This window comes from Ischnura elegans, chromosome 4, assembly GCF_921293095.1.
Source record: "Ischnura elegans chromosome 4, ioIscEleg1.1, whole genome shotgun sequence".
NCBI lineage: Eukaryota > Metazoa > Arthropoda > Insecta > Odonata > Coenagrionidae > Ischnura > Ischnura elegans.
The window spans coordinates 83,627,652-83,643,776 of record NC_060249.1 but is presented as its reverse complement, the minus strand read 5'-3'; the positions used below and the strand labels follow the sequence as shown (position 1 = coordinate 83,643,776).

General features: G+C 36.9%; 2 protein-coding genes across 3 annotated transcripts; one reads left to right on the top strand and one right to left on the bottom strand.

Moving 5' to 3' along the window:
* The first annotated feature begins 40 nt into the window (after positions 1 to 40).
* On the top strand, positions 41 to 6,722 carry LOC124157740 (microfibrillar-associated protein 1). The gene is made up of 10 exons (XM_046532722.1): positions 41 to 202; positions 325 to 643; positions 1,214 to 1,454; positions 2,367 to 2,451; positions 2,691 to 2,851; positions 3,790 to 4,094; positions 4,298 to 4,457; positions 5,165 to 5,254; positions 5,347 to 5,591; positions 6,292 to 6,722. The coding sequence occupies exons 1-9, from the start codon at positions 136 to 138 to the stop codon at positions 5,548 to 5,550; spliced, it is 1,632 nt and encodes a 543-aa protein (XP_046388678.1). The 5' UTR covers positions 41 to 135; the 3' UTR covers positions 5,551 to 5,591; positions 6,292 to 6,722.
* A 1,299-nt stretch (positions 6,723 to 8,021) lies between these two features.
* Positions 8,022 to 16,125, bottom strand: LOC124157737 (serpin B11-like). Of its 2 annotated transcripts, none has more exons than XM_046532717.1 (8): positions 15,997 to 16,125; positions 14,677 to 14,789; positions 12,266 to 12,448; positions 12,019 to 12,160; positions 11,184 to 11,413; positions 9,556 to 9,744; positions 8,631 to 8,784; positions 8,022 to 8,519 (listed from the first exon to the last, which is right to left on the bottom strand). In XM_046532717.1, the coding sequence occupies exons 2-8, from the start codon at positions 14,713 to 14,715 to the stop codon at positions 8,383 to 8,385; spliced, it is 1,074 nt and encodes a 357-aa protein (XP_046388673.1). In that variant the 5' UTR covers positions 14,716 to 14,789; positions 15,997 to 16,125; the 3' UTR covers positions 8,022 to 8,382. The 2 variants fall into 2 exon arrangements, with proteins under 2 accessions (XP_046388673.1, XP_046388672.1); XM_046532716.1 differs by lacking the exon at positions 15,997 to 16,125 and adding an exon at positions 15,829 to 15,979.

Here is a 16,125-nt window from a genome sequence, read left to right as displayed (position 1 = left end):
TACGGGAACAAATGAAATTCCATTTATAATAACAGTAGAATAACGCTTTTTCGATCCGTGAAAGAGAAAACAACACTTTCGAGCAGTGTTTATTTCGTTTTCTATTGTGAATCATTCGATTAACCACTCTTAAAAATGAGTTCCAAAGCGGGGCCCAGTATTCAAAGTACAGCGGGTGCCATTCCCGTTAGAAATGAGAAAGGTAAAAACGTAAACAAGCCGCAACATGTTATGTTTATCCTCTGTGGCATGAACTTGATGGTGCCATTATAATGCGCTGGCTCATATCATTTCGATGTATATAATGAACAAATATTTTTTTAGGTGAGGTGTCTATGCAGAAAGTCAAAGTCCATAGGTATGTGTCAGGAAAACGACCAGACTATGCTCCCATGTCCAGCAGTGAAGAAGAATCGGAGGAAGATGATTTCATTGAACAACAGCGGAGGCATGTGCACCATCACCATCATTCTCGTGGAGGCATTGGCGAAGAAATTGGAGCGGTTGTGGAAGCTGAGGAAGAAGATGAAGAGGTGGAAGATAGAAGGCTCAGGAGGCTGAAGAGGAAAGAGGGATTGTTAGAGCCAGCAACTGCAGATACTGAAGAAGCTGACGAAGGGGAAGCAAGAATAGAGAGGCATAGGTAATGGAGTAATTTAAAGGTTTTCATTTGCACTCGTACTTTAATCTTGCCCTGCTGCTCCTATTTTCACTTGGTTTTATTCTGGGAAGTAGAATCCAAAAGGTAAGTGTAGGTATCTATTTATAAATTGACGTTTAAATTGAATTTCAACTGAATTTGCCGAGGGAGATATGAAATGAGTGTTAAATATCGGTTGTTAAATGTTATAGGACGCATGAATAGTTTATGTTAGAGTATAAATGCTGTTATAATCTTTATATAAGTCAAAATGCTTTCTCAATGTGCCGTTGCTTATTAAGAGCGGACTCTTGAGTATAAATTAACAGCGGCCTGAAATCAAGTCAGAGACCTTGGAATTTACAGGCCACTGTTCAGAATAGTGCACTATTTTAATTCCTCCTGTTACAATAGATTCTTGGCCGTTGCAGTCCATCACGGATGGCAAGGAGAAAATTATACTATTGCTGTAGCTTTTACAGTAAATGTTATTTATCGACTATCAATATTAACTTAGGTAAAATTGTCATAGTAATTCTTGTACATGGATAATATGATCATTATTTTGTCTAGGCATATTCATGCTCCAGAAGTTGTTGATGAGGGAGAAGAGCCTCAGGAAGAGCCAGATTTGATGGACGTTGAGGATGCTGAAGATGCCATGGAGGAAGAAATGGAGATGGAAAGCAGAAGGAGGAAAGAAATCGATGATGAAGACGATGAAGAAGAGGAAGATGAACTCAGTGATGAAGAAATTGAACGTAGGAGACAGATGCTGCGTCAGAAACTTCTCTTTGAGAAAAAAGTTCAAGAAGTATGTTTTTTTTTGGTTTCTCTTCTGTTGCTGAGTATTAGTTATAATTAGTCAGCAAATCTTATCTCAATGAAACAGATATACTAATTGTGGCCACCATTATGATTAACATTTCCAATTTGGGAACTGGTTTTTAAACTTTCCCTAAATCTGGTGTAACTCTTTTATTGGTTAGAAATGGGAGAAAAATGGACTGTCCACAATGAAAGCCTTCAGGGAGCTGGCTGAAGATCAGAGCCAAGAATTTAACCTAGCTGGAGAGGGTTTTTGGGATGAAAGGAATGGAGAAAGGTCAAACTTGTTGGAAGGGTGGATGTCAATGTACAGTTGAATTCAAAAGTATTGCAACAAATTGAACCCCTTTTGCCGCAGTGCGGAAATGGAGATTTGATATTTTTTATAGTGCCAATAGGAGGGAAATTTGAACAACATTCCCATCTCCTCCAATATTTTAATTACTGTGTACATTGTTAATGGGAAATGTATACGGGATATGTGCAATTTTTAATACCACGTGAATTGTGCAGCTCATGCTAGACAATAAATCCACCAACAGAACTTCTATCATATTATTATGATACTATTAGCCGATTGGTCAATATTTTCTAACAATTAATGCTATAGTTTCTTGTTGAGAGATGAAAAACTTCAAGTATTAGAAAACCAATATTATGAAAGCATTTTTATAAAATATAGATCAATAATTTATGCACTGCCATCATCTGTGAGGAAAACTTCAGGGAAATCATGATTTCTTATTAAAAAGGCTACATTTTTGATGGATTAATCTTAATTTTTATTTATGCAAAAAATTAAAATCTAAATGCAAAGTCACTTATTAGTGTATCACTCGTTCATCATCATTTCATTGTAAAATTCAGTGTATTCCAACTGTATTTATTATTTTTCAAGGAACCAGAAGTTTTGGACAAAGAAGAAGATGGGAGAATATCAGAAGGTTCTGAGGCAGAATCATCAGAGTACGAAGAATGCACAGGTAGGTTTATAGATCAGGAAATATATTTCAAGTTATTGCTGGATGTAAAGCAAAGGCTTAGCAAAAGATGAAAAACATGTTATTTTTCTCGGCCATTGAGCTTTTGTCATTCCTTAAAATTTTGTATTCATGTAAAACTAGTATGTGCATAACTATCAATCATTTGATAATTCCGTTAATTTTTTTTAAAGATTACAAGATTAATGATTAGCCATTTCAACTCTGTGTATTCTCAATAGATTCAGAGGAAGAAGAAACTGGTCCTCGACTCAAGCCTGTTTTTGTTCGTAAACGAGACCGTATAACAATCCTGGAACGGGAGAGAGAAGCTGGGCGCCAAAGAGCTGCAGAGGCTGAAGCCAAGAAATTGGCAGAGGAGAGGAGGAAAACCACACTCAAGGTAAGGCTTTCACATTACTATACCTCTGCCAAATGTTCCTCTGATAAACTTTCTCCATCTCAAGAGTCATTTCATGTACAGTGACATCTTTTCAAGAATTGTCCGCTGCTGAGAGAGTAAGAGTGAACATCTATTTATGCTCAAAATTGTGTCATCTTGGGTACAATTTAAAAACTTATTTTCGTATATTTATGTGAGTCACTAGTTCTTCGTGCTCTTCTCTTACCATTCTTTACGGTATCTGGTACTTTCACATCACATTCAGCATTTAGGAATATCTTAAAACTCCTCATAGATTTATGCAATTTGTTTTACAAATACCTAGCTAAAATGTCTAATTTTAATTTTTAATATACATATATCCAGAAAGTTATTGTGCAAGGGTTTCAGACTGTTTATTTTTAACTCATATGATAACTGGGTGTGTGTGAGGCAAGGCATTAATTGTTTTAAAACTCTTAAAAGCATAGATGTCACCACCTGTGCACAAGACATGTATATATTTTTTTTTCACTCCTCTTCACATATCAAAATCGTGTAACTCTGATGTAGCTTTTATGGAATTTTGGAATCCTGAAGTTTTAATGTGATTAACCTAGGGAATTATGATATTTATTTATAATTCTGTTTTGAAGCACCTTGATAAGAAAGAAGTGTTGTACCCTTATTGCTTTCAATCAAATACGGTCTATTGTGACTCGTTTATTGTTTTAAGTTGACGATGTAGTGCCTGGCAAGCCATGAGGATTAAGTCAAGTACCAGATTTCTGATAATGGAAATATTTTTTTCTATACATAATAAAGTAAAATACAGATGATGTTTGTGATTTTATCATTTAATTAAGAGTCAAAATGGAGGGACAGCTTACAATTTGGTGTGTAAAGGACATGCTAGTTTGCTTACTCATGTTTTTCTTCTGTCTCTCCGTCTTAAATAGCTGGTTGAAGAGGAAATACGTAAGGAAGTCAATGAAAAGGTGGCATCAGGAGTTGGTGTGTTGGGCACAGCTGCGGCTGGTAGTCTTAGTTTGGGAGCCGTGGGGCTTGGTGCCCTTGGGCTGGCTCCTGGTGTTGGTGGTGGAGTCACTGTTGGTGTGGGAACAGTGACCACTGGGGAAGATCAGATATTAGCCTCATTGGCTGACGTTGATACAGATGATGGTGCAGATGAGGAAGCTGAGTATGAAGCTTGGAAGTTACGAGAGCTTAAGAGAATCAAGAGAGATCGTGATGAGCGTGAACAGTGAGTGTGGAATTTTCTGTCATTTTTTTATTTACTTTCATTACCTTCCTGCCGAATAGATAACGATGATTTCTTGAAGTTCTTGCTTTATTCTTCAGTGCATTATTTGTAGTGCCTTATCATATTCATAGTGTTTAATGTTGTCTAATATGCACACTCCCTAGGAAAGCTTTAATATTCATATTATGTATTGTACTCTTCAGGATGGAAAAGGAGAAGTTGGAAGTGGAAAGGTTACGCAATATGACAGAAGAAGAAAGGAGACAGGAAGCTCGTCTAAATCCAAAACTCATCACAAACAAAGCTTCAAAAGGAAAGTACAAATTCTTGCAGAAATACTATCACAGAGGAGTTTTCTATTTGGTAAGTGCAAATATATATACATATATCTATATCTTCAGCTTTTGCATTAAAATGTTTAAATATATGTTGAAGGGAATTTTTGAGTGGTAACTTGTTGTAGATTCATTTTAGAGCAAAGCTAATGTATTTGGGAAAAATTGTGGCTATTCCATGCATTTTTCTTGATACTCTTTCTATTTGGAAAAAATATCATTAAAAATTAATATGTATCTTATTTTTCAATAATTACTTTTCTTGCCTCAACTTTTTAAATGAAGTTACTTGTCGCTAAATTTCATGTATGGTGTAGGCATTACCTTGATGCTTCATTTCTTTGTACTTGTATTGGAATAATAATTAAGTTCTAAGATTCTATCACTCTACGCACGGCATTTTTGTGCTTCTAGTTTGTTGGGAAATAAGTGTCATTTACAGTTCTGTGCCATTATTCTGTATTTCTTACTCAGCCAAAGGGCTTCAAATCATTAATTGGTGAAAAACTACTTATTATTAGTCTGCGGAAAATGCAGGTTTTGATATCTGCTATGAAATACATAATGACGTTTTTCTTTTCTATCATTAGGAAAATTCTTGCTTAATTTTTTGAGTATTCATATATTTTAATATTTCCTGCAACATAATATTTTTTGCAATATTTCTCTATTGTAGTACATATATTAATTTTGTATTCCCTTGGACTTTTATTTACTTTCTTTTTGTATTTCAAGGATGAAGATGATGAGCTGTACAAGAGAGACTTTTCTGCTGCAACATTGGATGATCACTTTGACAAGACCATTCTTCCCAAAGTTATGCAGGTCAGTGCCTTGATCGTTTCTACTCTTTATGTAACATTTCAGGTACTTATTAATATAATTCCACTTATCATTCATTATCCTTTTGTATATAGGTTAAGAACTTTGGCAGAAGTGGTCGAACTAAGTACACTCACTTAGTTGATCAGGACACCACAGCTTTTGATTCTCCATGGGTGTCTGATACTGCTCAGAACCTTAAATTCCACAGTACCCAAGCAGCAGGCATGAAGCAAGCATTTGATAGACCATCAGTTCTGGCGAGAAGGAAAAAGCCTGCTCAAGGAGCTCAGCAGTAAAAGAATTTTACATAATAATTAAAATTCTTGAGCAGCATCCAGTGAGTGTGTTTTTCTGATTTTATGCATTTGTACTTTAATCTATTATTATGATGGAGTATATTTTACTAATACCTATAATGTATAACATGTTATTGTGATTTGATATATTCACAGTATAAATAGTTTTAAGAGATTGTAAATTATTTTGATTATTTCCTGTGCCATGGCAGCGACCCCAAGACCCCTGGTTCTGAAGTTGAAATGGCTACATCAATGAAAGCAGTGAATATCTTTGGAGTAGATAATTCTTTCAGCAGAATAATAATTTATTTGATAACCCATGGTACACAAATTGAATGTGTGTACATATATTTCTGATTTTTTTGCAATGAAGCTCAGGATCCGTGCGATACATACATATATATTTGAATGCGTACATATATTTATACTCTAGGTAGTCTTTTTCATTGGTTTTAAACATTTTAAACCCTCTCAGATTAAAGATATTGTAAGGGGGACTTATATGTAGCTTCATCATTTTTTTAAATTTTGTTTTCTTGAATGAAAAGATGCCATGAAACTTATGCATCATGTCATAAAAGCATCTATGTATGGTTAAATTGGCTTTAGAAAAACTTCTAGATAAGGGAAGTGGTGGATGGCACTGTGGTGATCATATTGGAATGTATTTATTTTTTCTGTGTTTATTGCTTGGTGAAATTATAGTATTTGACTCAAGTTTTTTGGTTGAAATCACAGGTCCAGCTCTCATCAAAGTTTTTGTATCCAGGAGGACCTAAACCCTTCTGTGCTGTCATACTTATCAATGAGAATACTCTAGTAAATCAAGAGGAAAACTGAAGGGGAATCCTGTCTGGATCAAAAGCATGTACATTTTATAGAGTTCAAGTGGAAAATGAATGTGTGGAAAGTATGTCTCTGTGAGTGTGTGTGTTATTTGTGCATCTGTGAGATAGTGCTTTTTATTTTATTAGGTTGGAGGTGTATCATTGTGTGAACACTTGTGAAAGATTTGTGTATCTTGTTTCGAAGAACTCTTATTCTAAGCGGATAGAAAATCGAGTAACTGAGATTTGCACTTTCTGTTGGAATTTAAATGATTTTCTATTCACGTGAAACATTTTGGCTAAGAAGAAATTCATTTCATTAAACACAAATAACTCTGAGTATCTGATTTGTTAATTATTGTCCTTAATTAAACTCCCATAATCATGTGAACCTGAATGACAAGAGCCTTTTTTATCAGATGGAATGGCTACTCACCAGGCCACACCTTGAATTCTCAGCAAGCAAGTAGAATCCTGGACTGATAGACCTGATCCATAAAATGCATAGGAAAGCTGTCCTATTTGTCTAAAACTGCTGTGAGCAAACAGGGAGAATTGGACAGCTTTTACATGAATTAGGCTTGGAGCAACTGCTCTCATAGGCTGCATCCTCAGCTTAGATTGCTAAAGATACCAGTCAAAGCAACAATGAGAACATCTTGGAGCCTCCCTCTGCTATATAGAAATAGTAAAATAAATGAGATATTTTGCCAAACGGTCAGGCAGAGAAATTTTTAAAATATCTGATCATTGTAGGATTATAGTTTGGACTCTGTTGTCAAATACATATCTATATCATGCATTTTTAATATTTTTTTTAGCAACAGATGTTGCAGTAACATCCACCACCAAATATGTACCTATTGAAATGGCTTGAGGGGTAGTATGTAGCTGTAGATGTGAAGCTTGCATAAAGTATACATTTATTGTCATACATAGGGTAATGATGAAACCTTCCTCTTCCTATTGATGAAATTTCAGGGAATATTTAACCGTCTTGCCCCCTTGTAGGATGACCCTTATTACCCATTCTGCTCCATCTTTACTTCTAAAAAAATGCATGAAACACATTATCAGATGCCATCTGCACAAGCATTAGTTGGAGCAAAGTTTCTTTTAGTACTTTTGATTTACTTCAATATTTGGGTAGGTCTCTTGCTGGTTAAGGTTATGGGTGGTATATTTTCATGCTGACTTGGAAATTTTCTGATGTATATTATCAATAATTTTTTTCATTGACTTGGTCATTGAAATAGAGAAATGACCTGCACTTATAAAAATGACGTATTTAGGAAAATATTATTTATTTTATAGACAAAGATTATTTTTAATCATGTTTTTATTATGGCTTGGGTAATGATTCATTTTAAATATGAGGCAGAAGAGATCTTGCATCATTGGGAACTCTTGTCTGGAAACATATTTCAGGCTGCGCATACTATGGGTGAATGGAATCTAAGTGTCTGCAATGGGGCCCTTTGACTTTGCCTTTAGAGGCCCTTTAAGTTGCCTTGGGCCTCTGGCCCATGCATGTTTTTCAATGAGGCAATTCAGCCAGACTGCCACTTGGATAAGGTGTTAATTTCATGAAGTTCGCTGAACCTTTGTTGGCCATGGAACAAAACAAGAATACTATTCATATTTCCTCGTAGCAACAATGATACATTGTTTTTAATTTATTATGGAAACAACATAGTTAATACAAAATGTTGAGAGTCTCTTCCCTGATTAATACTGACTTGTGATGATCTTTAAAGGAAAAACATAATGCAGAGATTGTGGGATATTGTATGCTCCAAACTATTTGTTAACATTTTAATGCCTGTGGTCACAAGCCAATAGTTTCAAGGATGCTGACAGTATCTTTGGTGTTAAAATCAATCAACCTTGGCCTATGCTGCCAAGTGAGGGAACTGTTCCTTAGACTGATTCCATTTTTCAGATAATTTGTCATACTGAAACTTGTAAGTAATGAAAAATATCGATTACATATCTCAGAAGGCTATGGAGTCTGTGTCGGGCTTTCTACTTTTCCAGCAAGAAGGATGAGGCCTGTTTCACGAAAAATTATGAAGAATAAAAATGGGTGGTTGGCAGACAGGCGGTTTGTGTTTCGTTTTCTCCTTAATTCTTTGGGTTCTGAAAAGAGAAGCATTAAAAATCATTTATACTCCAATGGCAAATTCGATGCTGCATTACATTTGAAGAACAAGCTCAGAAGTAAAGAGTTGTTAGGCTCATGCGACTTACTGAGTTTTGGCAGTCCTTCAGCTACTGATTTGATTGATGAAAACGATGAGGTGAAATATGAGCTCTGTGTCAATGACTTCAAGTATAAACTTTTGCCACTTGAAGCTTGTGAGAAGTCAGCGATCTCTGGATCAAAGGCTTTCCCAATACCTCTCTGATGAAAAAGTATCAAATTATGAACTTTTTAGTTTTATGCTGAAGACAAGATTTATGCAACTGTTAGTGTCAGGAGCACAGGTAGGAAATAAGCCTGGGGGTTATAGGCGCAACTAATACACCAGAGTCTGGGGGTATGGAATACCTGCCAGGTTAAGCGGGAGGTACGTAGGCCTTCCCCCAGAAAAAATTCAAGATAAATGGTTCAAAATTGTGAGTTTTACCACTTTATGAAGGATATTTATTTTATCTGTACATTATTCTATAACTATTATTCATCCAATCAGGTAAAATTAATTAAATTTAAAAATTTCTCTAAGGCCTGGGTGGGTTTTATCCCCCAAACCCCCCCTTGCTGCGCCACTGGTTAGTGTGTATACGCATCCTCATTTAGTAGGAACTTGCTTTGTATTAGTGAGATGTATGTCCCCTAAAGCACATATCCATAATCTTGAATAGGGAATTGACAAGCCCAGTACTGCAGTTTTGGGTGTAAATACATCAACTATACATGAGACCAGTCCTCACACTTCCAAAATGAAAAAATTAATAAAAAAGTGAAGTACTGTTCTTTGAATTAGTTTAATGAATCATGTGCAAGGGCATGGCTGTGACATACAGTTATACTCCTTCATCTGCAATTTTTTTTGTATAAATTGTTTAAATTCAAGTACATATAAAATACATATGCATACATATCTCAAGAGTTCTCCCAAGCATGGGATAAATGTAAGAAAATATTTGAGAAAAAATTTCATTGTTAACTTACCTTTTTAAGGATTGGTGAAAAGTCAAGCATTTGATTCACAAATGCCACTTGTGGCATAGACACTTCAACCTCAGATTGAGTGAGAGTATTCAATAAGAATGGTATCGATAAACTTGGTAAATTCTCAATGATCGATTTCAGTCCCTCAGTTTCATCAGGTATCAAGAGCAAGAGGCTGACTGATTTTGCCTGGAATACATAAAAGCCATCACTAATTGTCTGCACAAATACATGCTGACTAATTCATTCATATGTATTTCCTTAATAACATAATACATACTATGTTTTTTCTTGTTAGAATGATTTAATTTTCTTGCCGCGTCGAATAGTTCCTCATTGCTGTAGCAATTTTAAAGCATATGGACTCTACTATTGTAACATAATGGAAACAAGCCACCATGTTGTTTGTAAATAATTTAAAACTAACAATGGTAGTGAGGGACGGGGAGATTGTTGTGAACGGAAAAGGGGGAGTCGTGTATGGAGAGAAGGAGGAGGTAGATGTGTTATAAAGAAAGATCGGGAGAAAGACTAAAGTAACGGTGTATTGAGAGAGCGGAGGAAGAGATACGGCAGAATTCAAGATCGGCAGGGAGAAGAAGAGAACGCAGAGAAAAGGAGGCGCCTACGAGAGGACAAGATAACGGGAGGAAGAGATACGGCAGGACTCAAGATCCACACTGGTGCATTTCATGGCATTGGCTCAGTGAGCGGTAGTACGGGTAGTACAAATGGTATTGTAATGGTCATGGTGGCTTTTTGATGTTGTTTTTTGCTCCCAAGTTACAAAATATAGAGCTTGTTTTTGAATTGTACTGAAATTATTTGTTAAGTTAGTAGTGGATATTTCAAAATGTTACACTATATCTATTTATTTAAATACCTGACTTGGGGGACCTGGTTCGCAGAAATGTGATACATTAATATGAAAGGCTTCATCACTACTTTTTGCCATGTTGAAATGATTGGTAGTCTCTCGTAGATGTACGCAACAGACAAACATGACTGAAATGATAAAACTTTACTTTCAATGTTTAAGACAGTCAACTTTTGCTGCAGAAAAATATGAACGGCTTCTCCATTAAAAAAAAGCTGGTTTAGGTGCAGCTAATGCGGAGTCTGTGGGGTATGGAATATCTGCCAGGTTTAACGGGATAGGTGAAGGAAAGCTATTGGATGGTACCTACTGAAGGACAAGTCATTCAGTCAAACATTAGTTCACTTACTAAGGAAAAGACGTTAGAGGTCCGCAGAGGCTTATGGAAAGAACTGAAAGCTTAGGGCCAATCTACCATAAATGCCAACTAGTCCCAGTCTTGACTATTGTGAAATTTTGTGACAAGCCGAAGTTTGATATTATTCTTTGAATTGTACTTTTTATGCAGACCAGCTCCATCTGGTTTTCCATCATTTTTTGGATATCAGTGAAATGATCAGGTGAGTATTGATTGGGTTTGTTTAGCATGTGAAAACATCTACTTATTGAATTTCGAGGAAAGGTCGGCAGTGAAACTTTGTGTTGAGTAATTAATTCAAATGAAAGTAGAAATAGAGTACTTTCCTTAGATATGTTAGGTGACAGCTTAACATTCCATCTATGTCTAATTTAATACTAAGATGATAATTACCTCAAACAGCAGTTCAACAATAGAACACTTCATCTTTTTGTCATATCCATTCCTGAATACGCCAACTTGAGGTATCATGGGAACATAGATTTCATTTTCAGAGGATGATGATTCACTCTTAGACAAATAAAAGGGTGCTGCTGTTTCATGGGATAAAAATACGTAGACAGGAAGTCGTTCAAAATCCCGCCAATGGCTAAGTATTCCCACATCACTATGCAACTCTAGGCCTGTAAAGAGAATCCCAGATTTCTTATCCTCAGCAGTAGTTGAAAGGAAAAATAAAATATTACCAAAATTATATTATATATTATTATATTATATATAATATTATAATATAATATAATATTATATTATATATTATATTATATTATATTATACCTCTTGGGCTTTGGGGGGAGATCTATCCCCTCATTCTTCCCCATAGTTACGCCACTATACCCATGAATACAGGTTAATTTGTTTAGACTCCCTTTGGCTCACATTGAAAGAACATTGAAGGTGCTTGACCTTTGATGACAATATAGAGGGCTATTAATTGATGCCAGCTGTCTGAAATAATTCCATGCTGAATGTCAAGCCTTTGAACGCCTAGTGTACCCATATGGATATCAGAAAAAAGCTCCACTTGGTACCTGGCATGCCCGTGTGGTGATAGTAATTTGAAGGGGGTTAGAATTAAACCCAATGGTGAAGGGCAACCTTGGGGAATTAATTCTGGGGTGCCCATAGGTTAAAATGTTATCTCAACACATACAACCCGGCATTCACATACATTTCCTGAAATGCATAAATGAACTTATCAATGTGATCATAACTTGAAGCAATACCATACCTGAGCCATTTCCTGGTGTTTCAGTTATATTAGCTCGGTATATCAATGTCATCAGATCCTTATACAGTGGTCTCAAAAGGATGTCCTTCTCCACAACGATTTTGTTATAAGAACCAGCTGCCTCACTGTCACCCTTATTTTCCTGGAGACATTTAACATCAAATTCAATTTATTAGAGCAAAAAATATGGGCACAATATTCCTAAGTAAGGTTATTTTATTTGTACTATCCTACCACTCAAACTTACCTCAAATATGTCATAGTAATATGCAAATCCAGACCTCATATTGCCCAAGGATTCATTGTTGAAATGGAATGCATTCTCGATTTCGGATGCAGTTTCGCCTGATGAACCCTCCAAGAGCATGAAAATATTGCTTGCAAATCCGAATGGAGAAAAAACTAAATTTTCATGATCCTCATTGAATGCCTGAAGAAAATGAAGAGTAACTTTAACTTCAGGAAAATGGATTGCTCTGTCAAAACTATTGTTCTATCAGTTCATCAACTATTACTGCACAAGAAAGTAGTTGGCAAAAATAAAAGCGCTGAAGTGTCCTACTTTAGCATATGTCCAGATTCTTTGAAAGAACAACACAAAAAATACCATTAAACGAAGTGCAGTTATTTTTTAATGCCTGGCTCTAACCAGTGGTGGATCTATGAGAGAGTCTAAGGGGGCTATAGCCTCCCCTTGGGTATCCAATTTATACAAGAATGGTAATTTTTTTCAGACCCCCATTACTGCTGGAATTTTAACCCCCCCCTTGTCCCTATCCTGGATCTGCCACTGGCTTTATCTATTCAGTCTGTGGATTATCCGCACCCATTTTTCGTCCCTTGAGAATTTAAAACTACTATTTTATTGGTGTAAATCAGTGTACTCTTTAAAACTTAGATCTCACAGAATCAAGGGTTTTCCAATGGTAATCAGAGGACCAAAGGTGGTCTCGCAAAAACCTCAGCTGTGATGCATAGGATTAATAAAAAATTATATTTAAAAGAAAATATGAAAGTGATGTGCCGTAAATGAGATGATAAAAATATTAGGTACATATATGTAATTTTCAACGAGTTATTAAAGGCCACTTCACTTAATCACATTTGAACAAGACTATAAGGTAAGTAAATAACCAGGAGCCAATAGGGGATATGAGGAGATGAGAATGGTCTTTCAAGGATAAAATTTCAGGATGAATGGACTAAGGAATTCTGCACTTCATAAAACCATGTCAGAATTTTCAATCTTTCTGTTATCTGTGAATCTCAGTTCAAGCCACCTGATGCATCGGTGTTCAACGATGGGCTATGTCTACAAAAATGAATAAGCAAGTATATGTAGGACTTTTTATATGACAATATTTGAATATTTTACTAATTTAAGTCATGCAACAAGCATCCCGGGTTGTCAACTGACGGAGTAAAAGAACATGGTGCCGATGGCGTAACTAGGAATATACTTTGGGAGGGAATGGGGGAGATGTGGGGGCTTTGGGAGAAGGTGAGGGGAGTTTGAGGGGGCAACCTCCCTTGGAAACGGGGATTTAAGGTAAAATTTTGAAAAATAACATGCCTGAAAATGCATTTTACATCATTTTGGCACTTATAATTTAACTTTAAGCAGACGCAGTTAGTATGTAAAAAATCCGGACAAGAAATTTAAATTATTTTTTGATATCTCTGTGGCTTTGGGGGAGATACATCCCCTCATCCCCCTCCATAGTTACGCCACGGCATGGTTTTAAATACATGCTGCCGACTTGCGGCATACCAAGCCAATGTGTGTGCTGCCTTAGACGGTCCATGAGTTTGGTGACCCTGGCCGCACAGTGCCGCTCTCAGTGGACCCCCGAAGTGCAGCTCTCTTTTACGCACGAGGAAGAGTCAGACCGTCCCCATCCCTACCCCTAACCCCAAACCTGGCCAATTATGGAGCCAGAGAGTTAGGGGTTAAAGCAGTCGCAAATGTTTTTTCAACTTTACCAAAAATATTGCGACCGACTGAACGCAAAATTATTCACCATTGGTTCATTAGTATAAAAAAATAGTTTTTTATCTATTATAATCTATATGCCGATGGCAATCGTTCAATTTTGACGCATGAAGAGAATAGTTGATTGGCATTTGACATTTGACTTAGGCCTCAGCCCCATAAATAGCATCAGAGGATTTTACAGTCTAGTCAACGACTATGTCTTTGGGGCGATGTGCACACCAATGGCTAACTGGAACTATCGAATGGGACGTCAAAATGGGTCTTTTCAGTGTAGGAGTGTCCAATGGACATTGCACAATGAACTTGAACACTGTCCATCCCCCCAATGCAGATGGCGTTTTCCATCACAAAATTAACAACTCTTGCGGCGTGTATATACTTTAAAAGTCCCATAAATTCTCCGCCACATATTTTTTTGTGGCGCAATTAGCGTCATACATCCCGCCTGAGCGGCCCTGCCACAAAGCGCTCCCCTTCCGACTTTCAATTTCACTTCCGATTTTTATCAACGCGTCCACCACATGCATGATTAAAAATTCATTTAGGTACACTTAAAATTTCCACGAATTCATACTTTCGTGGCTTAAAGCAAAAAATCAATATATTTCATATTACTCATCAAATAAAGAAGACCTGAAGCGCTTGTTTTAAAATGAACTTACCTGAAAGAGCTCTGCCATAAATCCATTGCTAATTTTCATGACCTGGTGAGCACTGCTTGGGGCCGATTCTCGACAGAATACATGTTCACCGGAGAGTAATAATAACGGAAAAACTGGAAGACAGGGAAAATTTTTTATTATTAAAATGGAATATTTTGCAGAGTTATTATTTTTTGTATGAATCCCTCGATAACCATCAACCACTAACTACCCCACGCAGGGGCGCAGCTAGGAATTACGGCTAGGAGTGGTATTAGGCGCAACTAATACTGGGGTGTCTGGGGGTATGGCATACCCGCCAGGGTAATCTGGAGTTGCGGGGGCCCTCCCCAAGAAAAATTTTAGGATAAATAGTGAGTTTTACGGCTTTCTGAGGGATATTTTATAAACTCTTACACTATTCTATTAGTAATATTAATGCAATTAAGTAAAATGGATTTAAATTAAAAATTTCTCTGAGCTCTGGGGGAGGAGGGTTATCCCCCAAACCACCCCCTCTCGCTGCGCCACTGGCCCCACGGAACGTGGTATTCAGGAGGGTAGAATGCATGACCACTGATCTATGGGTGATAAGGCCTTTGAACCACTTTGAACACGATCAAATAACTAAATCCTCATGAGCTGTCCCAGACAGAGATTGGTTTCCTTATCCTGCACAGCTATAAGTCTCACATCTATGGTTTGGTTTGGAGCGAACTCTACCCTCTGCCATCCAAGCCAATCTTGTTGAAGCACTGAGTTAAATAGTACCAACCACTCCAGTGTTCCACTCTTGATAATCCGAGCGTTGATATCACCGTCTACGTCAGAGAATTTCCTACACAAATTTATGAATGGCGAAAAATAGGATTCTGACGCGAAATTTTAGTGCCTTTGGCGTACGCTGCAGGAAAATACATTGACAGCAAACTTTGGTCGTAGCGAAGGCAAACTATAACGAAATTTTGCTGTTGTTACAAGTATATGGAGGATCTTAAGGAGTATCCGTAGGATTACATATGAAGTGAACGTAAAGAATTGGAAACGATAATTTCTCACTATTTAACACACCGCATTTCACAGTAGCATTTTCCTTTTCTCACTTCCGAGAATTAATAAACCGCAGAATTGTAACACAATGGATGCACAATATTTCAACGAAAGAAAACTCACCGAAAAGAGGGAAGGCCATTATGCACTTCCCAGGCGAAGCGGCAGACGAGAACTTGTGTGAGATCGGTTATGCCTACTGTTGTGCCAGGAATGAGGCCAGCGGAAAAGAGGAGGGGAGAGTGGAGAGTCTTAAGACGGGAGCAAAAAAGACGTTCACTTTCCTCTTACCTCAGAATAACATAACCACATAGGTTGCTCCATAACTATGGGGTGTCTAGAGCATCTCATGTTGCGAGAGAATATTCCAGAGATGTATTAAAGAGAATATTTGGAATATTGTGAAGCCCAATAAGTTTA

Excerpts from the sequence above, each read along its gene's own strand:
- LOC124157740 (XM_046532722.1), top strand. The coding sequence starts at position 136 with ATGAGTTCCAAAGCGGGGCCCAGTATTCAAAGTACAGCGGGTGCCATT. Across the intron at positions 2,852-3,789 it reads GGAGGAAAACCACACTCAAG|CTGGTTGAAGAGGAAATACG; the intron begins GTAAGGCTTTCA and ends CGTCTTAAATAG. Across the intron at positions 4,458-5,164 it reads ACAGAGGAGTTTTCTATTTG|GATGAAGATGATGAGCTGTA; the intron begins GTAAGTGCAAAT and ends TTGTATTTCAAG.
- LOC124157737 (XM_046532716.1), bottom strand. Across the intron at positions 12,161-12,265 it reads ATTACTATGACATATTTGAG|GAAAATAAGGGTGACAGTGA; the intron begins GTAAGTTTGAGT and ends AAATGTCTCCAG. Across the intron at positions 9,745-11,183 it reads TTGTTGAACTGCTGTTTGAG|GCAAAATCAGTCAGCCTCTT; the intron begins GTAATTATCATC and ends TATGTATTCCAG.